Below are 23981 nucleotides of genomic sequence, written 5' to 3'. Positions count from 1 at the left end.
ATAGTATGGAAAAAATATAGTAAACTCGGACGAGTAAGGGACTCCCACGAAATACACATGCCTAAATAAGGACTTGTTTTTGATGCCAAAAAACACGTTGAGAGAGAATAGATTGTTTGTCTGTCTGTGTGTTTACGGTGGATCGAGCGATTTCGCAGTTAAACTTTTTACCATATATGGAAGTGTAGAGCAAGATACTGTCAACGATATGTTGAAACCTTGCAAAGAATTATGGGATATACCGGCTTGATCGACTCAGATGGCCGCTGCTTTCCCCCCGTCCGTGATTCGATGGTTTATACGAGCGCATACTCGCTGGTAGTACCATCGAAAAATATTTGTCTTTGAGATATATTTTTTAATTTGAAATTGACAGCTAGCGACAGGAGACGCTCTCTGCCACATGATCAAACAGGTGGTTGTTCCTTACATTTATGATTTAGGTTGATCGGCCAGGTTTGCAAATGATTCACTCGCATATGATGTCAAAGGTCACATCTTGACTCAAGTCTTGCACAATCATTGTGTAGCACGCCACCACAGACTATAACGATAGCTATTATGGCATACACATTGTGAATTTGAAAAGCAAAAAGTCTCTGTACTAACAACATATTTCCATGTCTATCTTTGCGTTCGTCATGAATTTTGTACGGTCACTGTGACAAGTAGCACTCGCTTACCATTTCGAGACCAAAAGACTATTGGTTTATGCAAGTATACAGTTCTAAAAATTAATCCATTGTCTGGGACTTTCTTGCAATTATCCCCCCCCCCCCCCCCATTTTCTACAGTCAATTGAACGAGTGCGCATACTATCTCGTTTCTCCAATTCATAGTACGCCTTCTTGGCCAGTCGTACGTCACTGGCGTATTTTAGCTGTGGTTTAAATTTTGATAAGGATGTTATCGATCTAAATTAAACGCTCCGTTACTTCCAGTCTCTTTTGATCGTCACATGTCAAGTATTGTGCGAAAATAGTTGAGAATCCATCTCTCTTTATGTATTTTTACATTTTTTTAGATTGCGTTTTACACTAAACCGCTGTATCGTTATTTTTTTGGGGGGGGGGGGGGTGTTGACAGCCATCACAGTGTCGCCCAGCCTGTACAGGGTTATACGAGAGCGGCAGAGTCAACGGCCTGCAGATTTGTTTGACAAATTGTTTACATTTATACAATCCAACTCAAATAGATCTAATGTAAAGTTTCCGATCAATATGTTTTTATTTATGTAGCGAAACAGCGGAAACGTTTGCCATATATGGACAAGTCTTGAAAAATGCTCATCTTTGCATAATAAATCGAGGTCTAGCTGAAACAGCAGAGCATGGGATTCTTCAACAAGTAGTCTTAGCTCAACAGTAGTTGACGCTGTAAACAGGAGACCATATACAATTCATCAGGTAAAAAGTTAGCCTATGGATTACCGCTTTAGTGTACAATTCTTTACTCTTGGAATTTCGGTGACACATACTCCCGCTAAGATCAAGCACAATAGTCTCTCCCTTCTTCAACCGTTACCTGAGTGCAGGACGAGGAGTTTCCCAGAAGAAAGTGAAAACCAATCCTTCCAATTTTGATTTATTACTTTATTCATGAAAAAAATACGTACAGCTACTTAAGAAACCATGACAAAAGACGCCCGCGCCGTGGTTTCGCCGTTCGTTACTAGTTTAAAACAAAATAGGTACTTCGTTTTTCACCAGATTGTACGAGGTTCATAGTTTAAAGTTATGAGCAAATGAGCCAAGAAAAATAAATAGGATTAAAGTATGATATATATTGAGATCGAAATGCACATTATTTGGACATGCTACTGTAAATCGAGAATCATTTCAATCTGAAAAACAAGCACTGTACAATACTATAAAGCTTAAAATTCATCATCATTCGCTTTACAAAAAGCATAACTTGGCGCACAGGTTATGCTTCGCTTTGAAACGCAATCAGCAAAAATCAAATACGTTTTCCGTAAAGCTTTGAATTTCACGTCATAATCTGATGTGTCCTTTATATTAAATAGTTATGTTATCACAAAATATGTCCCCGAGCCAACCAGATGCAAAGTGGGACCTTTGTTGCATAGGTTCATAACCCCAAAACGAAAACACTTAATAAAGTCTTGCGTAAGTTTGACAAATGAATATAAGATAAAATGTGAGTCTATCAAAAAAGTAAGTGCTAGCTATGTACAAATCAGACCCATCGTACCTGTGAAAATCATCTTAAATACAAACCTACACCTTAACTTTTTAATCTGTAGAGTACACTATATCTGAATAGTTATGTTACTGGAATAGGTCACACAAATGTCCTTCCACGAGCAAAAATTAAAAGGTTGATTTCTACGAAACATCCTGTAAGGTAGAATTTCAAATCATATTATTTTACCATGTTCCAAAGGGTTGTAAATGTCGTTGTAAATTGAAATATTAAACATTTAATTGCGATCCCAATGTTTTTAAAAGCATTTTCTGTGAACGATGGAAGGACCGCATTCATCGTACTCCTGTTTGCTGATCCACATCTGTTGGAAAGTTGACAGTGAAGACAAGATGGAGCCACCGATCCAGACGGAGTATTTGCGTTCGGGTTGCGAGATGATCTTGATCTTCATGGAGCTTGGCGCAAGGGATGACATTTCTTTATGGATTCTGTCGGCAATGCCTGGATACATAGTGGTACCACCGGAAAGCACAGTGTTGGCGTAGAGGTCACGTCTGATATCCATGTCACATTTCATGATACTGCCGTAAAGTGCCTCGTGTATGCCAGCGTTTTCCATTCCTGTTTGGTTAGAAAGAAGGAATAAAATAGTCATACATTATGGCTTAGAAGGGTAATTTTGTGGATATACAGAGAAAATTCAGATGCTGGATATTTTTAGTGTAGTACTCGAAATTTGTGGTCAAAATGCTGCACCCGTAATGTATTTTAATTTAGTCTTAAACCATATAAGATAATCGCAATCATATCAATCCATAATTCGATAACACTTGGTCAAAATTTGTAATACATAGTCAATAACATAAACACAAAACAGCACAGACCAGACAGTAAAGCACCAAGAACAGAGGTTCTATGAAGCTCCGAGGTTAACCTGTTTATTCGTCGAATTGTGGTATATATTCATCTTTGAGATCGATCTACACGATAACTGCACTTTTACTTGTACTTCTGAAAAATTTTCTAAACAATCCATGTATCGCAATAATTTAACCAAACTGTTCCCTTATCCTACACTTTTCATCATTTTTTATGATGGTAACTCAATTCTCACCTAACAAGGCCGGCTGGAACAAAGCTTCTGGAGTCCGGAACCTCTCGTTGCCAATGGTTACAATATTCCCATCAGGCAGTTCGTAACTTTTCTCCAGTGATGAACTTTGGGCGGCGACTTGCAACTCTCCCTCGTAGTCCAATGCAACGTAACACAGCTTTTCCTTCATGTCACGTACGATTTCCCTTTCAGCTGTGTGATTAATAAAAGAGAATTATTGACCTTAAAATGAGCATAATAAAATATGAATGATGGCGTTCTTACTTTTACGGAGTCGCTCAGCAAAACGGACCCAGACAATTTTCAAATTCAACGTTCAGAAAGACTTCGGTTCGAGTATTAAAGCAAAACGTTTTGCCTGGGATCCTACAGTCCTTTTTTACATGACATTTTGAGCGAATCGGATGCCTGCCACATTTTTCGATTTTCATTTACCTGAAAACTTGTACAGAAACTTAGAAGAAATAGAACGGAGTGTCATTCACAAACCTGTTGTTGTGAAGCTGTAGCCTCGTTCACTCAGTATTCTCACGAGATAGTCTGTTAAATCTCGTCCAGCCAAGTCTGTTCTCTGTATGGCGTGCGGCAGAGCGTAGCCTTCGTATATTGGCACAACGTGCGTCACACCATCACCGCTGTCCAGCACGATACCAGTGGTTCGACCCGAGGAGTACAGAGACAGGACTGCTTGGATGGAGACGTACATGGCCGGCGTGTTGAAAGTCTCGAACATTATCTGTAAGGATTGGCAGTTTATACGATAGTTACTCGACTGAGCGATCTGTCAACTGGATACTGCATGACACAGTACATAACTTGTGCTTATCCAAGTTTACAGATAACATTTTCAATAACTGGTTTGTCATTACCATATATGATCTCAAGTTGACTAACTAACAGCATGGTTATGCAAAGAGCACAATAACCTTCGATGGTCAGTCGATTCAACGATAGTTTTCTCAGAATATGTGTCACGTCAAAGTGATAATCTGTCAAATTAAATTTTTATATTTATGCCAAACACTGGGACCTGCTTCTGGGAACTCTTGCAAGGATATTAAAAATGATATCAAACTTCAGAAAAAAAGGGAATTTCTTCCCCGCCCACAGTAAATATCGATTTTTTCTCCCCGCCCACTGATTAGTTTTTAAATTTGCCTGCCCGCTGAAAAACTGCGCACGAACACCTCTTTGCACGAACAGCTTAGTTCGGCACCTGAAACTTGTAGGCAAAGAGTGAAATTATCGCTCACCTGAGTCATCTTTTCTCTGTTAGCTTTTGGATTCAACGGCGCTTCTGTCAGTAATACTGGGTGTTCTTCAGGAGCGACACGCAGTTCGTTGTAGAATGTGTGATGCCAGATCTTTTCCATGTCATCCCAGTTTGTAACGATACCGTGTTCGATGGGATATCTCAAGGTGAGGATACCTCTCTTGCTCTGCGCCTCGTCTCCAATGTAGCTGTCCTTGTGTCCCATTCCCGCCATTGCAACCTTGAAGAGTTAGAGAAAGAAGGAGAAGACACGATGAAATAGCTGACAGCATTACACAGAATAGTTTACACCAGGAATGCCGTTTATGCTTTATGTTTATATTTATGTTTTATATGACTCCGCATTAAGATGTTGCCAATCACTGAACAGTACCACGTGCCTACACTCGATGACACGAAAACACGGTTTGGTAGACATTGAGTCAACGCGATTTAGGTTGCTGAAGCGATACAACAAACGACTCTCTGGACTCTAAAATATGGACTGTACGAGTCAATGTGCGTTTATATCTTACCTGGTGGCGTGGTCTTCCAACGACGGCCGGGAATACAGCACGGGGAGCGTCGTCACCGGCGAAGCCAGCTTTACACATGCCGGAGCCGTTGTCGACAACTAAAGCGGCAATGTCTTCATCCATCATATTGCTTGGAGGTAGCTTACAAAGAATTCCAGTCGAAGTCTAAAAAGTAGCGAAAAGGCAATTTCCAAAAAGTGTGAGCAAACCAAGAGGCAAACATTAGCAAGTTAATGGTAACTTCGTTATTCGTAGAGGAATATAGCGTTGACGATACAGTGCGAGGGGACCAAGCTTACCTGTATTGTATCAAGTTCCAATTTCTTGCGTTTGTACTCAATATTCTGAGTTCCAACTTCTTTGCGTTCTTGTCGGTGTTTTGAATCGACGACAAACTTTCTCACCTTTATATACCCTGAAATGGGTCTTTCTTATCGATGATGCCAACATTGAAATACGCACAGTGGTGATTCATCGTTGATCACCTTATCGGTGCGATTCACCCATGACCTCAAAATTTGCATATCAAACACGTTGAGTCAATCCATAATCTATCAAGTCAGCAACTATTTCATTGACTTCTCCGCAAGCTTGGATCGATTTGTTATCGTTCAAAAATGAATGAAATGCAAAAGTCGTAATATTTTTCACGTGCCATATGTTAAATCTCAGATGTTGCCATGTTTTTTTTATTTTTCCCTTGATAATAGACTACGATCTGACGACAAAATGTATTTTTGACCACGTATGGTTATTGATTATATGTTTCCATGGCCATTATTAACTCTCACTGAAAATAACGATGGTTGTAACTGATCAAGTGATTGAAAAAATACCATAGAAGACCTGTAATACGAAACAGTTCGAAGTTAAATAGCGCATGCAACTAACAGGCAAATATCTGAGTACTTGTGTGAGGGTGCATTCTTTGCGTTCATGAAAATCTGATTGCTTTGCAAAAGAAATGATGTTTCTGCTTTTTCAAATATTTCAATGCACCATATTCCACGTGATGTCTGCTTTATGTGGTTGCCCTGTCACAAACCTAATAAAAATCTACAAGCATTTGCAATGTAATAAATCGCATTGTAATTGGACTCATGACCTGCAAACATCGGATCGCCGAGCGCTCGATCGATGTAAACTAAATTTGGAAGTCAACAAACGGTTGAAATTTGAAATGAACTTGTAAAGATGTGATTCTTTACCGAGGGTCACTCATGAGTAAACTTTATTTCTCTATGATGCGTGTGCATAAGTGAGAAACTCGCTTTTGTGAATATTATCGCACGCAACTTAGTATTGTCTGTCATATATGTGACTCCTTATTAGACATGATCGTCATTGTCGCTTTGTCAGTGTGTAATCGATAATATTTGGTAATTGATAAGCCTTCTCCAGTAAGAGACTCCCGCGAAAGATACATGTCTAAATATGGACTTGTTTCTGGTGCCACACACGCACTTGAACAGCGAGAATCGATGGTTCAGTTTGTTTGTATCAGTTGTATGCTTTCTGTTGACCGAGCGACACAGCAGTTTTCACTATTTTCCATATAATGACACGTCGAGTGGGATACTGTAAACGATATCTTTAGGTGTACCAGCAGAAGGACCATAAGATAAGAGGGCCTGATAACGGCCCAGATTGTAGGAGAGACTGTGGCTTGATCGACTAAAACGGCACGGGTGAATGTGCAAGAGGCGACTGCCTTCTGCCTTTTCCGTTATTCGAATTTTCATTGATTTATAAGGGTGCATACCTGCTGGTAACATCATTGAGAAAATACTAGTCTTTTAGACACTTTATATACGAAAAATAGCCACTGACAGTAGGGCTGGAGCCGCTTAAGTCTAAATTTTCAAACAGGTGGTTGTTCCTGACTTTGAGATGGATTGAGCCAGGTTTGTAAATGACTCATTCTCGATGTCAGAGGTCACATATTGACTCAAAGGTAGAGCGCCACCACAAACAATAACGATATATACTGTACTGGCACATTCCGAAGTTGCAAAGGAACTCTCTAATACAGCTTATTTCAAAGTTTAAACGAAGACATGGGAAACACAAATTTATTTACATAGTTTTATTTTAAATATTCCATTAACGTTTATGAGGCGGTACTTCCTTTGATTTTAAACAATCAATCTAAGCTCAGACAACCATAAGTCAATTAGTGTTTTCACACTTTCGTTTCTCTTGTGCAGGTATAATCACTGGCATACTTTTGCTTTGATACTGGCCTGATGATTCTGAAGTACAGATAGTTTAGAAATGCACTTGTGAACACTTAGCATTCGCCTGTTCCAGTAGTTTCGAAATAATCAAATGTGACTCAACGATATCGCTGACGTTCAAAGTCAAGTTACGAGGATCGACGTCACTATATTAACAACCATTGTAACAACTCCAACTCGTATAGCGGTAAAGAAATTTACTGTCCGGACGGTTACATCCCCCCCCGCGAGGGACATTCGGCAACAGTCTATAAGAGACAGAAATATAATTGATTTTGTTGTAAATTAAGTTCGGTATAAAGACTGAGCCAAAATACACACAGTACATAGATACCGATTGCGACAAACAATATATGGTATCCTCAGTGTGGAAATACGAATGGTTCTTCCACAAAGTGTTAGATGAATTGATACACTTCATATATACAGAAGCAGTTGCGTCGATGCACAAGACCAGGTTCATTGTTTCAGTTAGCTGAAATAATTGTAGCTGTCAGGCCGTGCGCCGGCTTCATCTGTCGTGTTGACTGCGCAGCGCCGGCCAGTAGGATTCGTTCTGATATCTACATCTATAGGGCCGGCTACACAGCATTGGCTCATGATTGGGTGCTTTAACAGCTTTGAGGTATTCATTATTGCTGACAAAAAGTTAAATTAGGAGTTATGATATTTATGGTGGTATACTAAATCTCAGATGTCGTATACCATAATTATTTTGCAATCCTTAATCAGTGAAGTGGGCTCCAATAACCAAGGGTTACTGTTGACTGTACTTCTGCGACAAGATATATGTTTGACCATATTGTTGTGTATTATGTTTACATCGTCTATCTATAGTACTAACCGAAAAAATCATATTTGAAGACCTGCAATGTGCGACAATTTCAAAAATTAATCATGCGAGGGCACATTATCCTTGACATTGAATTTCTTGAAATACTGTTAGTATAACATAGATGTCGTCTCCTCCATCAGTTATTGCATTGATCCAGTATCTTGTCTTCAGGTACAGACGTGCACGCACCGTACGTGACCTTGTAACTCTATGACTTTATCATTGCTGGCTCAGACTGTCATTTTCTGGTCTCAAGTACAGGACCAGCCAAAAGCTTCACGGACGTCGAATGATAGTAGATTCGCACATTTTATATAAAATGTTTCGCATGTTATCTGCCTTTCCCAAAGAATCGTCTTTTAGATAGTTTTTCATTTTTTTATTATGCAAATTGACAAATAGCCACTGGAGACGCTCTCGGTCACATGATCAAACAGGTGGTTGTTCCTGACATTGAGATTTATCAGTCAAGTTTCCATATGGCTCACTCAAATATGATGTCAGAGGTCACGTCATGACTCAAGTCTTGCAAAATAATTGTGTAGCATGCCTCCACAAACTATAACGATATCTATTGGCGTAAACATTGAGAATTTGAAAAACAAAACTCTCGGCCAACTTATTTCCATGTCTAAATGTGTGTTTTTCACTAATTTTGTACAGTCACTGGGACAAGTCGTACTGGTTAACCATTTGGAGACAAAAAGATCACAAACATTATTGATTTATACAGTTACAGTTCTACAAAATAACTCATTAACGTTTATTAGGCGGGGCTTCCCAGCAAAAACAGTCCATTGAACGAGTGCGCATACTATTTTGTTTCATCAATTCTTAGTACACCTTGTTGACTAGGCGCACGTCACAGGTGTATATTAGCTGTGGTTTAAATTGTGATAAGGAGGTTGTCGATCTTAGTAAAACGCTCTGCTACTCCAGTCTCTTTTGGTCTTCACCTGTAAAGTGCTGTGTTTTTATAATTTTCACGATTGTGTTCTACACTAAAACGGAGTGTCGTTCTTTTTCGGGGGAGAGGTGCTGATAGCCATTACAGTGTAGCCAGCCTGCTCTGAGGAGAGTGGCAGAGTCAACGGCCTGGAGCTGTGTTTAACAAATTATTTACATTTATAAAATCCAACTCAAATAGGTCCAATATGAAGTTTCCCATCAATATGTTTTTTATTTAAGTAGCGAAACCGCGGAAACGTTTACCATATATGGACAAATCTAAGAAAACGCTCATCTCTGAATAATGAGTCATGGTCTAGCTGAAACAGCAGAGTAGGGGACTCTTTAACAAGTAGTTTTAGCTCTCGTAATATAAAACATAATATATGCCGTCGACAGTACTCATATAATGTACGCTGCGCACAGAAGAACATCAAATTCATCAGGTAAAACGACAGCTAACGGAATACTACAATTTGAATTTTGGTGAAATACAGCCAGCAAAATTAAGCACCAACCATTCCCTGTGCAAACGTTATATGAGTACAGGTTGAGAAGGGGTTTCTAAGAAGAAACTGAAAACAATAATGTGATTTTGATTTATTATTATTTATTCATGAAAACATAACGTCAAATTACCTCTAGAAACCATGACAAAAGACGCCCGCGTCGTGGTTTCTTCGTTCGTTACTAATGTACCACAATGTAAATACTTGAAGTTGGCTTTTTCGCAGATTTATACAAAGGTCATAATTTATGGTTAATACATGAGTAAATCAGACAAGACAAATAAATAGGATTAAAGTATGATATAAACTTGAAATCGAGATGCACATTATTGGGTCACCCTACTGTAAATCAAATTTCCATTGTCAAATTTCCATTGTAAAAAAGCGCTGTACAACTATCATCTGAAAAACCTTAAAATTCACCGTCATGCTTTGGAACGCGCGCTTTAGGAAAGCATAACTTAACACACACTGGCCATGTTTCCCTTTGAAACGCAACCAACAAAAATCAAATACGTTTTTCGATAAGCTTCGAATTTCACGTTAGAATCTGATGTATCTTTTTTTATTAAATAGTTATGTTATCATAAAATATGTCCCCGAGCTGACCAGATGTAAAGTGGGACCTTTGTTATTGGGTACATAACCCGAAAACAAAAACACTTGCCAAGGTAGAGTCTTCCGTAAGTTCGACAAATGATTATAAGATAACTTTAAAATGTGGGTCTATCAACAAAGTAAGTGCTAGCTATGTACAAATCAGACCCATCCTACCTGTGAAAATCATCGTAAATACAAACCTAGGCGTTAACTTTTTAATCTGTAGAGGTTAACGTTATCTGAATAGTTATGTCATTTGAATAGGTATGTGAAATATACAATATCACATAATTGTCCTTCCACGAGCAATAATTAAAACGAGAGTTGTTTCCAGATGAAAGATTCATTTCTACAAACATCCTGTGAGGTAGAATTTCAAATCATATTATTTTACCATGTTCCAAAGGGTTGTAAATGTTGTTGTAAATTGAAATGGCAGTATTTTTAAAAGCATTTCCTGTGAACTATGGAAGGACCACATTCGTCGTACTCCTGTTTGCTGATCCACATCTGTTGGAAAGTTGACAGTGAAGACAAGATGGAGCCGCCGATCCAGACGGAGTATTTGCGTTCGGGTTGAGAGATGATCTTGATCTTCATGGAGCTTGGCGCAAGGGATGACATTTCTTTATGGATTCTGTCGGCAATGCCTGGATACATAGTGGTACCACCGGAAAGCACAGTGTTGGCGTAGAGGTCACGTCTGATATCCATGTCACATTTCATGATACTGCCGTAAAGTGCCTCGTGTATGCCAGCGTTTTCCATTCCTGTTTGGTTAACAAGAGGGAGTAACATAGTCATACATTATTATGGCTTAGAAGAGTAATTTTGTGGATATACGGGGAAAATTCATATGCTTGTTATTTTTAGTGTAGTACTGGAAATTTGTGGTCAAAATGCTACATCCGTAATGTATTTTAAGTTAATCTTAAACTATATAAGATAATCGCAATCATATCAATCCATAATTCGATAACACTTGGTCAAAATTTGTAATACATAGTCAATAACATAGACACAAAACAACACAGATCAGACAGTCAAGCACCAAGAACAGTAGTTCTATGAAGCTCCGAGGTATACCTGTTTATTCGTCGAATTGTGGTACATTTTCATCTTTGAGATCGTTCTAATTGCACTTTTATTTGTACTTATGATAAAATTTTAAACAACCCATGTATCGCAATAATTTAACCAAACTGTTCCCTTATCCTACACTTTTCATCATTTTGTATGATGGTGACTCAATTCTCACCTAATAAGGCCGGCTGGAACAAAGCTTCTGGAGTCCGGAACCTCTCGTTGCCAATGGTTACAATATTCCCGTCAGGCAGTTCGTAACTTTTCTCCAGTGATGAACTTTGGGCGGCGACTTGCAACTCTCCCTCGTAGTCCAATGCAACGTAACACAGCCTTTCCTTCATGTCGCGTACGATTTCCCTTTCAGCTGTGTGATTAATAAAAGAGAATTATTGACCTTAAAATGAGCATAATAACATATGAATGATGGCGTATTTACTTTTACGGTGTCGGTCAGCAAAACGCACCCAAATTCAACGTTCAGAAAGACTTCGGTTCGAGTATTAAAGCAAAGCATTTTGCCTAGGATCCTACAGTCCTTTTTTACATGACATTTTGAGCGAATCGGATGCCTGCCACATTTTTCGATTTTCATTTACCTGAAAACTTGTACAGAAACTTAGAAGAAATAGAACGGAGTGTCATTCACAAACCTGTTGTTGTGAAGCTGTAGCCTCGTTCGCTCAGTATTCTCACGAGATAGTCTGTTAAATCTCGTCCAGCCAAGTCTGTTCTCTGTATGGCGTGCGGCAGAGCGTAGCCTTCGTATATTGGCACCACGTGCGTCACACCATCACCGCTGTCCAGCACGATACCAGTGGTTCGACCCGAGGAGTACAGAGACAGGACTGCTTGGATGGAGACGTACATGGCCGGCGTGTTGAAAGTCTCGAACATAATCTGTAAGGTTTGACAGTTTATACGGTAGTTACACAACTAAGCAATCTATCAACGGGATACTGCATGACACAGTATATAAATATTGTGCTTATCCAAGTGACACAGATAATATTTTAACTGGTATGCATTACTTATATTATCTCAAGTTGACGAACTAACAGAATGGTTATGCAAAAAGTACAATAGCATTCGATGGTCAGTCGATTCAACGATAGTTTTCTCACGGAATATGTGTCACATCAAAGTGATAATCTGTCAAATTAAATTGTTATATTTATGCGAAACACTTGTACCTGCTAATTAGAAGTCAAACTTGTAGGCAAAGAGTGAAATTATCGCTCACCTGAGTCATCTTTTCTCTGTTAGCTTTTGGATTCAACGGCGCTTCTGTCAGCAATACTGGGTGTTCTTCAGGGGCAACACGCAGTTCGTTGTAGAAAGTGTGATGCCAGATCTTTTCCATGTCATCCCAGTTCGTAACGATTCCGTGTTCGATGGGATATCTCAAGGTGAGGATACCTCTCTTGCTCTGCGCCTCGTCTCCGATGTAGCTGTCCTTGTGTCCCATTCCCGCCATTATAATCTTGAAGAGTTAGAGAAAGAAGAAGACACGGTGAAATAGCCGACAACATTACACAGAATAGTTTAAAGCAGGAATGCTGTTTATGCTTTATGTTTATGTTTTATATGGCTCTGAGTCTGCATAAAGAAGTTGCCAATCACTGAACAGTACCACGTGCCTACACTCGATGACACGAAAACACTGTTCGGTAGACGTTGACGCGATTTAGGTTGCTAAAGCGATACAACAAACGCCTCTAAAATATGTAATCAATGTGCGTTTATATTTTACCTGGTGGCGTGGTCTTCCAACGACGGCCGGGAATACGGCACGGGGAGCGTCGTCACCGGCAAAGCCAGCTTTACACATGCCGGAGCCGTTGTCGACAACTAAAGCGGCAATGTCTTCATCCATCATGTTGCTTAGAAAGAATTCCAGTCGAAGTCTAAAAAGTAGCGAAAAAGTTTCAAAAAGTGTGAGCAAACCAAGAGGCAAAAATTAGCAAGTTAATGGTAACTTTGTTATTCGTAGAGGAATATAGCGTTCAGCCGGGCCGATACAGTGCGAGGGGACCAAGCTTACCTGTATTGTATCAAGTTCCGATTTCTTGTGTTGTATTCAATATTCTGAGTTCCAACTTCTCTGTGTTCTTGTCGGTGTTTTGAATCGACGACAAACTTTCTCACCTTTATATACCTTGTGATGGTTATTTCTTATCGATGATGCCAACTTTGAAATACGCACAGTGGTGATTCATCGCTGGTCACCTTATCGGCGCTATTCACCCATGACCTCAAAATTTGCATATCAAACACGTTGAGTCAATCCATAATCTAGCGTGCTCAGCAACTATTGCATTGGCTTCTTCGCAAGCTTTGATCGATTTGTAATCGTTCAAAAATGAGTGAAATGCAGCAGTCATCGTATTTTTCACGATGTATATGTTAAATCTAAGAAGTTACCATGTTTTTTAAATTTTTTCCATCATAAATTGATGAAATGTATTTTTGACCATTCATTGTTATGATCGATACTATCATTAATTTTCACTCAAAAATAATGATGGTTGTAACTGATCAAGAGGGTCACTCATAAACCACTCGTTATATTTTTCATGGTGCATGTGCATTCTGGGTGTAATCGATAATATTTGATAATAAATAAGCCTACGTCAAGTAAGGGACTCACAAAAGAAACATGCCTAAATAAGGACTTGTGTCTGCTGTGCCACACACGAACTGAATCAAGAGAATTGATGGGTCAGTATGTTTGTATGTTTACTCTGGACCACGGACTGACGAGAAAACAGAGCGAAGCAGCAGTTTTCACTATTTTCCATATAAGGACATGTCGTGTAGGTTACCGTCAACGATATATTGAGACGCACCTGGGAAAGGACCATAGGATGAGACGACTTGATATTGGTCCTGGAGGGACTGTGGCTTGATTTACTGAAACAGCGCGGGTGAATGTGCAAAAGGTAGCGGCTTTCTCCCTTTCCGTTATTCTAATTCATTGGTTTATAAGGGTGCATACTCGCTGGCAGCATCATTGAGAACATATTTGTCCTTTAGACACTTTTTATTTGGAAAAAATGGCCATATGCAGCAGGACTGGAACCGTTCCAGGCTCACATTGCCAAACAGGTGGTTGTTCCTGACTTTGTAATAAGAATGACTCCACCCGGTTTGTAAATGACTCATCCAATACGATGTCAGAGGTCACATATTGATTCAAGGGTTGCACACTCATTGTGTAGCGCCACCGCAAACAATAACAATATATATACTAGTACACTGTACTGGCAGAGACATTCTACAGAACTATTTACGAGTCTAAAAGAAGACAAGGGAGACAGTAAATTTATTTACAGGGACAGTTTTTTTTAATATTCCATTGACGTTTACGAGGCGATACAATTAGTGTGCACACTCTTTCATTTCTCTTTAATATGCAGGTATAATTATTTACATATTTTTTATCTATGATACTGGCCCCATTATTCTGAAACACAGAGAGAATACCGCCAATAAAGTGCACTTGGAGAACATTTAGCAAACGCCCGTTGCAGTGGTTTCGAAAAAAGTCAAATGCGACTCAACAATACCGCTGACGTTCAAGTCAAAGGTACGAGGATCGAGGTCACTACACATAACGATCATTGTGACCACTCCACCTGGCATTGCGGTAAAGAAATTTACTGTTGGGATAGTCACCCCCGGGACATTCCGTGAAGTCTCAAAAGAAGATGTCGGTTGTCGATAAGATGTTGAAAAAATTCAAACTGTCTTGTGCTACAATGAAGGACATCATGGTAAGTGTTCTAATTGTTGCATAAAATGGGTTTGTCTTGTTTTTAATATCTGGAGTGACAATAAGACGTCGAATTCGTAAGTCTTCCAGATATACCATATTTTATAGTACTCGTTTGAGATGCCGCTAGTAAGGTATTCTGAGAAAAATTAATGGCCAAGATATATTTCTGTACGCATGTTTAAATTTTCATGATTTTATTTTTGCATTTCACAATTATTACCTTGTGTGTCTATTTCTTTGAATGTCACTACGGGGTTGTCTGACCTATAGAGGGAGTGACAGAGTCAACGGCCTGCCGCTGAGTTTCTGACTGCATTTAAAAAAGGCCACCTCACTCTACGATCAGTTCATTTTTTTCGAATCAATATTTGTCTGTTTATGTAGCGACGCTATTACGATCGCAAACTCTATAGCCATATACGGGTTCATCTTGAAAACGCTCATATTTGCACAGTTGATGAGTGGCCGCGTGGACAAAGGGGGGCTGGCTTGGGATTCTCCAACACGTGATCTGTCGTGATCCACACCGAAATGTGACGTCATCAATATTGAGCGACTGTAACCAGTATCAAGGAATAAATACCACAGTTATCAGGTACAAAGATCGGGTATTCGGAAATATCCGTGGAATAAAATATAGAATGAAACACTCCAAACGGTCCATCTTCACCTCTAAATTATTATCTGAATGTACATCTGTGAGAAATTTTCTATCTCAGAAGAAGGGAAAAAGAAGTAATCCGGGTTTGGTTATCACTATTTATTTACCAAAAATTACACAACTTGATGAAACAGTAAAAGAAAAGGTACGATCACAGCATTCGTTTTTCACTGTCAAATACAAAATAAATAGATCGTTCTTTTCATATTAGAACATATTTCAAGCCTCCTAGTAACTAAAACAATAAACGAGACAAGACAAATATATACAAATAATGTATGATACATACGTGAAATCGAAATGCACATTATTTCGTTGTCATGCTACTGTAATTCACATTTCCATTAAAAAAACCCGCTGTAATACTAACATCTGCAATTCGATGTAGTGCTTCGTAACTCGATGTAAAATGTATATTCCATGAAATATCTTTTAAATTATACTTTGAAAATTTTATATATTCCGTTGTGCATAATTTTAAATTTAAATAGTAAATAATTATGATTCCAATGTTTTAAAAGCCTTTTCTGTGAACGATGGAAGGACCAGTCTCGTCGTACTCCTGTCTGCTGATCCACATCTCTTGAAAGGTCGCCAGTGAAGCCACGATGGAGCCACCGATCCAGGCAGAATATCGGCGTTCTGGGGGATCGATGACCTTGATCTTCACGGCGCTTGGTGCAAGGGATGACATTTCTTTATGGATTCTCTCGGCGATGAATGGATACATGGTGTTACCACCGGAAAGCACCGTGTTGGCGTAGAAGTCGCGGTCACGTTTGACATAAATATCCGCGTCACATTTCGCGATACTGCTGTACAGTGCCTCGTGTATGCCAGCACTTTGCTTTCCTATATTTGTTTAGAAACAAGAATGTGAATAAGTTGCTTTCACTTTATGTAACATTGAGGATGAAGATGCAGGAAAATTGCGTGCATTTGATGAAAATATGGTAAAATATGTCGCTAGATTTATCCTCTCTGTGAGAATTTTTCATCAAATATATAACGGCTCTGACACTTTGCAGGGTTTCTATTCTATTTCATTGGCTGGTCCCTGATAATAGAACAAATGATGCAGTTTTGTTTTGTATTGTTTTGTGTAAAAAAAACCAGAGGTTTTGTAAGAGTTTTTATTGGTTGTTACAAATTTGTGGTCTATTACACGGAAGTGTATTCACTATTGAAGAGGCATCATTCGATCCACATTCATATATTGCGCACCAAATGATAAATGACTCATGAATTGAAATCATTTCATATGAATGCTTCCAGTTTACTTCGACGATAGTAAGTCCTTACCTAACAAGGCCGGCTTGAACAAAGCCTCCGGAGCCCGGAACCTCTCGTTGCCAATAAATACAATATTCCCGTCGGGCAGTTCGTAAGTTTTATCTCTTGATGAGCTTTGGGCGGCGGCCTCCAACTCTTTCTCGTAATCCACTGCAACGTAACACAACTTTTCCTTGATGTCATTGACCATTTCCTTTCAGCTGTGTGTTTAATTCGGGAAATTTGGCATTAAAATGTGCAAGATGGCAAAAGACGTATGGCATAGTTATTTTTACAAAATCACATAGCATAACGCATGCGATGAGTTCTTAAATCAGATTGTATTCAACTTCGGAAAAGATGATTTATTTCATACTGTTATTCGTATTGTAACGCCCTCCCTTGTGGAGATTTTATCTCGAAGCGTCCCTCACATTGCCAAGGCGTGTGAAGGTTGGTATAATATCGTACAAGAAGAAGATAGGAGATAACGTCAAATTTTTAATTCATTATTGGTGAAGATTCCAATGAGAACAATCGTATTCCATATTGTGATCTTGTTTAATCTTAAGAAACAATCAAAGACTGGCGGGAAATTTCCACGTAACAATAATGATGATAATTTAGTAGTTATGTATAGGATAATGCACGAGTGGAGTGTAATCGTTCAGATATTTAACGGCGCGAGGGCCGTAGGCCCGAGTGCCGTTCAATATCTGAAGGATTGCACGACACGAGTGTATTATCCGGCTTACAACACGTCAACAACACATGGTGCAAATATTAACCAATCGGGAACGACGTAGCGCTTGTGAGTAAACAAATTAATGACCTTAACATGCACACATGTATTCGGCGATTTTTATTGGTTGAGAGTTGTCACGTGCTAGTCATGAAGAGACACCTTGGAGATTTCTATACGCCACGTCATTCACTTCACGGCCTTCGAGGTTTCAACATCATGTCAGATAGCGACGACGTCGAGTTATTTATAACGCAAAACACATTCAAAATAGAACCTGACAAGCGGGAAGATGCAAGCGAGGATGACTGGCTTTTCCAGGACTTCGATGAACTTCTTGACGGGAAGAGCTTGCAAGAGTCTGCATTGGCAGAAACTGCAATTCCGCCAGGTTTGCCAAAGTCCGCCCCGCTCGCTCATACCGAGCCGACACTGTCTAATGTATCTAATAGTGTTTCTGATACCTCTCGTTTAAATATAAAAAGTGATGCTGAAATACAAGCAATGGCACTCGAAAGAATTCCCAAAAATACCCTGTATAAAAACAAATGGGATGTGAATACCTTTCGATTTTGGCAAAGTGAAAGAAATAAGCTGGCACAGAACCAGTCTTTAAATATAAGTGTAATCCAACCACAGTTAGAAGAAATGACCAAAGATGAGCTAAATTACGCGTTGTCGCGTTTTGTTTGTGAAATGAGAAAGAAGGATGGGAGTGATTATCCTGGCCAAACAATTTATGAATTAATAATGAGTCTGCAAAATCACTTATCTGTTGAAGGTAAATCCTACCGCTTTTTAAATGATTCGGCCTTTAAGGTAAAGGGCGACGAATTCGGACGCGCACACGCTTTAGAACGTTTCTGCGCAGATTTAACTCCAGCCTGTCGCAAATGGGTTACTTTGTAGCGCTTGTATTTAACATCACCATCCATTGTTGAAATTGCGCTTTTACCTAATTTTTTGACCCAGTCTCTTAGAATACATGTGACCTATAACCTTGTCATATTTTGACCCCCTAGGAAGCTGGTTTTTATTCAATATGAGCGAAAAATTAACATTTCTCTCCCATTTACATGGCGCATATTACCCATTCACCTGGAGATATTGTAAAAAGTAGCGTGGTGACACCCTTTTATTAAAAGTGTAAACTAAATGGTATTATGTCAGGATTTTATTCGCCAAGTTTGGTCAAAATGACACCATTCAAAGCGACAGGAAGAAAGTTCGAAAATTATGTAGTGATATAATTTCGATATCGTCATTTTGTAATCGATACTTATGTAAAAATGTCTTTACAAACATCATGAAAACTATACATTCGATAGATATGGATCTTAAGTCTTGGTATTTATTAAAATTAACTCATTTGCTAAGCTTTTTATAATTGCTTTCTTTAGTTTAAGTGAATTATATCATTTTTATTTATTTCTAACGACGCCATTTTAACGTCCGTTTCCATGGAAACGAGCGTGGTGACCCCCATTTTTTATTTTATTTTGCACTTGCACAACTTCCAAGAATATTTGTGCAAAGTTTCAAGAAAATGACACCACAAACTTAATTTTGACGTAATTCGTAGTACTTCACCTTAAACAGCTCCAGGATAGTTTAGACTCTGTTATGAAAACTAGAAGTAGCATGGGCATTGGTATACAAAAACGTCAAGCCGAAGTCTTGACACTGGCTGACGAGGAAAATCTCTGGGAGCAGAAGTTGATCGGGGACAGTACACCCCAAACTTTATTGGATGCCCAAGTAGTCTTGTTTGGCATACATTTTGCCTTGCGAGGGGGGCAAGAACACAGAAATTTACGTCCCGGGCAAATAGTTAAAAAGTTTGGCAATGAGTACACAGAGGACGTGTCGAAAACAAACAGTGGCGGCTTGGCATGTAGGAAAGTGCAGCGAAAGATTACCACGGCATTTGAAAATACCGACAACAAAGAAAGATGCATCGTCCGTTTATACGATTTGTACAACAAACTTTGGTAAGTTATTGTCCAATGTCATTTATATTCTCAAGTTCCTTAATCAAAAAAGTTAAAATGTAAGAAATTGGCGATTTGTTATCAAACATCGTCGGATTTTCTTGAAATTTGGTAAACATAATGAATTTGTCAATACAAAAAAATCAGCTATTTTTTTCACATGACCAAAACCGGCATTTTCCCGCCAAATTGACATTTGAACATGAAATAAATATTCCAAACTCAAGCCATAATTTTGTCTTCATTTTTTGTGATTATTTATAATGTACGGTTTTGGCGGGAAAATGGAAGTTGTAGATCACGTGACAATGCTATTTTCACATGTACCATAAAAGATCATCATTATGAACCAAGATGTACACGGTGGCGAAATTTCAAGCCATTTTACACATAACTCATTGAAAATTACTGCAGTTATTGTGTTAATTCATTTTTAATATCGAACAGATCTGGACCAGTGTATTAACTTTAACATGCGCAACTATTGCTGTTTTCGCCATGTAGTAAATAACTGTTTTGTGTAGTCCTCCAGATCGTCCACAAGACGTATACTACTTGCAGCCAGCCAGGAAGATACAGACAAATTGTTGGTATTCCACTACGCCAATTGGAAAAAATACACTTGCAAAAACAGTGGGGAGATTGTGCGAGAACGCTGGGATATCAGGTTTTTACAGCAACCACAGTTTGAGAGCAGCTGCCGCCACACGTCTTTACAGCGATGAAATAGATGAGGAGCTTATTGCTGAAAAAACTGGTCACCGGAGCGCTGCCATCAGGTCCTATAAGGTAAGCTGGTAGCTAGACAAAATTGAATACGAAATGTCAAACCAACATGGAGTCGATAAGCCCGTAAGGCTGATACTGCGCAAGAACCAGTAACATACGACTGCAAAATTAGAGTACAAGACAACCTATAACTACTGCTAATTCAAATTGTATGCCAAACTATTATAATTTAATGTATTCAGTATCACTCAATAGAATCGAAAGGCTAAGTACTGTAATATTAGTATATTCCATTAAATGTCTATATTCTTTATACCATTACAGCGTACCAGCATTGAGCAGCAGTTTGAAGTTAGCAAGGTGCTTCAAGGAAACTCGAAAATACCGAAGACCTGTGACTTCAAACACAACAAGCAAAACTATGAAGAATGAAGCGTTGAAAGCGAGAGTGGAGAAAATGAAACCATCGACACGAAACACGAAAGTCTACAAAATTACGTACACGTGGAAGCTGTTATCCCAGAAAATGGAAGCTTTTCTTTCAAAATGACTAAAAAATGATCGTGTTTAACGAATAAATTACATGTAATAAAGTCGCATGTCATGCACCTGTTACAAAATATTTGTTTACGCGTGCTTTTTAGTGTTTACTCTGGTGCAGGGCAATATCTAGATAATGCCCCCGTCAGGAGCATTATCTAGATATAGCCCTCCCGGTGATAAAATTTGCATAAAATGGATGCTATATTACTCAGAATGCCCTCTTGAACAAAGACAGTTGACGTGTGTAGTGTTTGTAAGTACGTTAGAAAAGTATATAACTTTGTAGCGAATGCACACTGACGAACAGACATTAAAATTTAAAGTTGTACTACAAACACTCAACATCTTGGTGTGTCGACTTCAGCTACTGAAAGCATTGGCGATCCAGACTGCTACCTCAACTTGTAATTCCCGTAACTACGAGCGCAACAAATTGGTGTGAGAATCCAGAGTATACTGAAACAGCACGACTGTATGATTCTGAGATCTGGTAAAATCAACAAGCGACAAGAAGAAGAGATGGCAGAACAAGTAGAAGTACCACTGAACCCAAAGCACGAACAGTATGATAAGGAGAAGCAATCAAAGTGTCTCTAAGTAACTTTATCAGATAAGGTGCAGAAAATTGAGACGAAACCCTCCATTCACAAACCTGTTGTTGTGAAGCTGTAACCTCGTTGGTTCAGCATTGACACGAGATAGTCTGTTAAGTCTCGTCCAGCAAAGTCCAGTCTCTGTATGGCATGCGGCAGAGCGTAGCCTTCGTATGCGGGCACCACGTGCGTCACGCCATCACCGCTGTCCAGTACAACACCAGTGGTTCGACCCGCCGAATACAGGGACATGACTGCTTGGATGGCGACGTACGTAGCAGGAGTGTTGAAAGTCTCGAACATAATCTGTGAGACGGAAACCGAACAGGTTTAACAAGTGTGACGGGCACACAAGCCTCAGTACCAGAACCTTTGTCAAATAGGTTACAGCATGAATCCTTTTTTTCAATTCCAAATTACAGCAGATATTTTTGACAACATGGATATTAACTGTTGGTAGTACCAACAGTTAAATAAAATCCATGTTGTCAAAAATAATAATAAGTACATGCAAACAATACAGAACGTTAGCTTCCAAATGTGTAAAATAGGTTCCAGACACTCTTTGTCGTGTAATTCTTACATCTATACATGTGAAGCACTGTATGGCAAGCTCCCGCAAAACTCTTACAAGAACTTGTAGGCAAAGAGTGGAATTTCCGCTCACCTGTATCATCTTTTCTCTGTTAACTTTTGGATTCAACGGCGCTTCTGTCAGTAACACTGGGTGTTCTTCAGGAGCGATACGCAGTTCGTTGTAGAATGTGTGATGCCAGATCTTTTCCATGTCATTCCAGTTTGTAACATTACCGGGCTCGACGGGATCTTTAAGAGTAAGGATCTCTTTCCTGACCTGCGCCTCGTCTCCGACGTAGGTGTCCTTTTGATCCATTCCAACCATTCCAGTCTTGGAATTGAAAGAAATTTACAGTCGATTATGCAAAATTCTGCGCGTACACAATGGCGCATGGAGCTCAAAAAAAAGGACATAACCCAAGGGTTTAATTAAGCCTAACCTCTCTGTGGCAACCGATAGTCAACATGTCTCACAGTGGAGTGACCGGTGCATGTCTATATATCACAAATGATAACCAAAACTATGGTGAAAAGGTTAGATAAGTGTGGCAATAGAAAGACGACTTCATTTTGTCATATTGACCTCAAGGCTGCCGATATGAATAATCTGCTATAGTCTGACTTTGATTATGGAGCTACCAAATTCTTTTGGTAGCTCCATGCAGTCAATGCTCTTAGGCTTTCCACAGAGGTGGGGAGACCGTGGCACAGCGGACCGTTTATTCGTCCTTGGGCTTTGAAATCTACTGACAACTTCTTGAAATTCTTGAGTGTCCTACCTGGTGTCGAGGTCTTCCTACGATCGGCGGGAACACGGCACGGGGAGCGTCGTCACCGGCGAAGCCAGCTTTACACATACAGGAGCCGTTGTCGATAACTATAGCGGGAGTGTCTTTCTCGGCCATTTTTGTGGTGGCACGACTACCAAGGAGCTGAAAAAGGATGGGACCTCGGTCTAGGTCCACGGTAAACTATCTCACCTCAATAGCTCCTTCGGTGTGATGGGTCTTACCTCAGACAACCACAACAAGTGTAGTTGTCTGGTATAGTTCTGCAGCGCGGTCTCGTGGCTGCAACTACTGACGGTTGAAATTCTCACAGTGATAATTGATCGTCAATACCTTGTCGGTATGATTTACCTATGACCTCAAAATTTGCATGTCAAACAGGGAAGCGCGATTGTACTTTCACAGAGCAATCATACTCACAGGGATATTCTGATAAGTTTGCTATTCATAATTTTTTGTCAATAAGTAAATGGATCGGATATATTTTGGTCGACATATTTTGTCATGGTATCAAATTTTCTTCAAGTTGTTATGTTCTCATGCAGTATTGGACACAGAAAAGGCGAATGGGAACCTATCGGATTTACTACCCCAGAAAGCGCACGATAATGAGTGAACTTGACGAGAGGGTTCAATAAAATTTTATGATAATTTCAATAGTGACACTGGTCTTTTCCATTTGAGTGCCTAAATTTTACCGTTATATCCTGTTACTTTTGTTTTAAATAAAATGTCGCCTGATGCAAAATTATGTCTGTATGCGGGATTGCACCGTAATACAAGGAAGTTTTTCAATTAAGACACAAACAGTAATATGAGAGGCTAGTATTGATGTAAAGTTTGCTCACACTTTATGATACTTAAATTTTCTCGCTCTCTCTCACATATGGCGCAACGCTTTGAAAACTGTCGTCTGCTATACAGTATGCCCTTTCAAAGGACCATGATGGGACGCACAGTCTCGGCTCTAACAAGGTTCTAACATGGTGACGGGGACTGTGGCAGTTGATGTAACATGCAATCTA

General features: G+C 39.4%; 2 protein-coding genes and 1 pseudogene across 3 annotated transcripts; all 3 read right to left on the bottom strand.

The window, feature by feature from the left end:
- Window positions 1–1575: 1575 nt before the first annotated feature.
- LOC139151776 (actin-2-like) lies at window positions 1576–5500 on the bottom strand. 2 transcript variants are annotated; one of them, XM_070724760.1, is made up of 6 exons: window positions 5371–5500; window positions 5072–5236; window positions 4471–4776; window positions 3773–4019; window positions 3284–3475; window positions 1576–2790 (listed from the first exon to the last, which is right to left on the bottom strand). In XM_070724760.1, exons 2-6 carry the CDS (start codon window positions 5195–5197, stop codon window positions 2465–2467), a joined length of 1197 nt encoding a protein of 398 aa, XP_070580861.1. In that variant the 5' UTR covers window positions 5198–5236; window positions 5371–5500; the 3' UTR covers window positions 1576–2464. The 2 variants fall into 2 exon arrangements, with proteins under 2 accessions (XP_070580861.1, XP_070580862.1); XM_070724761.1 differs by having other exon boundaries at window positions 1579–2790; window positions 4537–4776.
- Window positions 5501–9681: 4181 nt separating this feature from the next.
- On the bottom strand, window positions 9682–13483 carry LOC139151778 (actin-2-like). The gene is made up of 6 exons (XM_070724762.1): window positions 13328–13483; window positions 13037–13190; window positions 12527–12766; window positions 11937–12183; window positions 11459–11650; window positions 9682–10970 (listed from the first exon to the last, which is right to left on the bottom strand). The coding sequence occupies exons 2-6, from the start codon at window positions 13160–13162 to the stop codon at window positions 10645–10647; spliced, it is 1131 nt and encodes a 376-aa protein (XP_070580863.1). The 5' UTR covers window positions 13163–13190; window positions 13328–13483; the 3' UTR covers window positions 9682–10644.
- A 1209-nt stretch (window positions 13484–14692) lies between these two features.
- LOC139151775 (actin-2-like) lies at window positions 14693–23273 on the bottom strand (annotated as a pseudogene).
- Between the last annotated feature and the right edge of the window lie 708 nt (window positions 23274–23981).

This window comes from Ptychodera flava, chromosome 15, assembly GCF_041260155.1.
Source record: "Ptychodera flava strain L36383 chromosome 15, AS_Pfla_20210202, whole genome shotgun sequence".
NCBI lineage: Eukaryota > Metazoa > Hemichordata > Enteropneusta > Ptychoderidae > Ptychodera > Ptychodera flava.
This window is presented reverse-complemented; position numbering and strand designations above follow the sequence as displayed.

Excerpts from the sequence above, each read along its gene's own strand:
- LOC139151776 (XM_070724760.1), bottom strand. The coding sequence starts at position 5,197 with ATGATGGATGAAGACATTGCCGCTTTAGTTGTCGACAACGGCTCCGGC. Across the intron at positions 4,020-4,470 it reads TAAGCTGTTCGTGCAAAGAG|ATAATGTTCGAGACTTTCAA; the intron begins GTGTTCGTGCGC and ends CAATCCTTACAG. Across the intron at positions 2,791-3,283 it reads GTTCCAGCCGGCCTTGTTAG|GAATGGAAAACGCTGGCATA; the intron begins GTGAGAATTGAG and ends CTAACCAAACAG.
- LOC139151778 (XM_070724762.1), bottom strand. The coding sequence starts at position 13,162 with ATGATGGATGAAGACATTGCCGCTTTAGTTGTCGACAACGGCTCCGGC. Across the intron at positions 12,767-13,036 it reads TTGGAAGACCACGCCACCAG|ATTATAATGGCGGGAATGGG; the intron begins GTAAAATATAAA and ends TAACTCTTCAAG. Across the intron at positions 10,971-11,458 it reads GTTCCAGCCGGCCTTATTAG|GAATGGAAAACGCTGGCATA; the intron begins GTGAGAATTGAG and ends TTAACCAAACAG.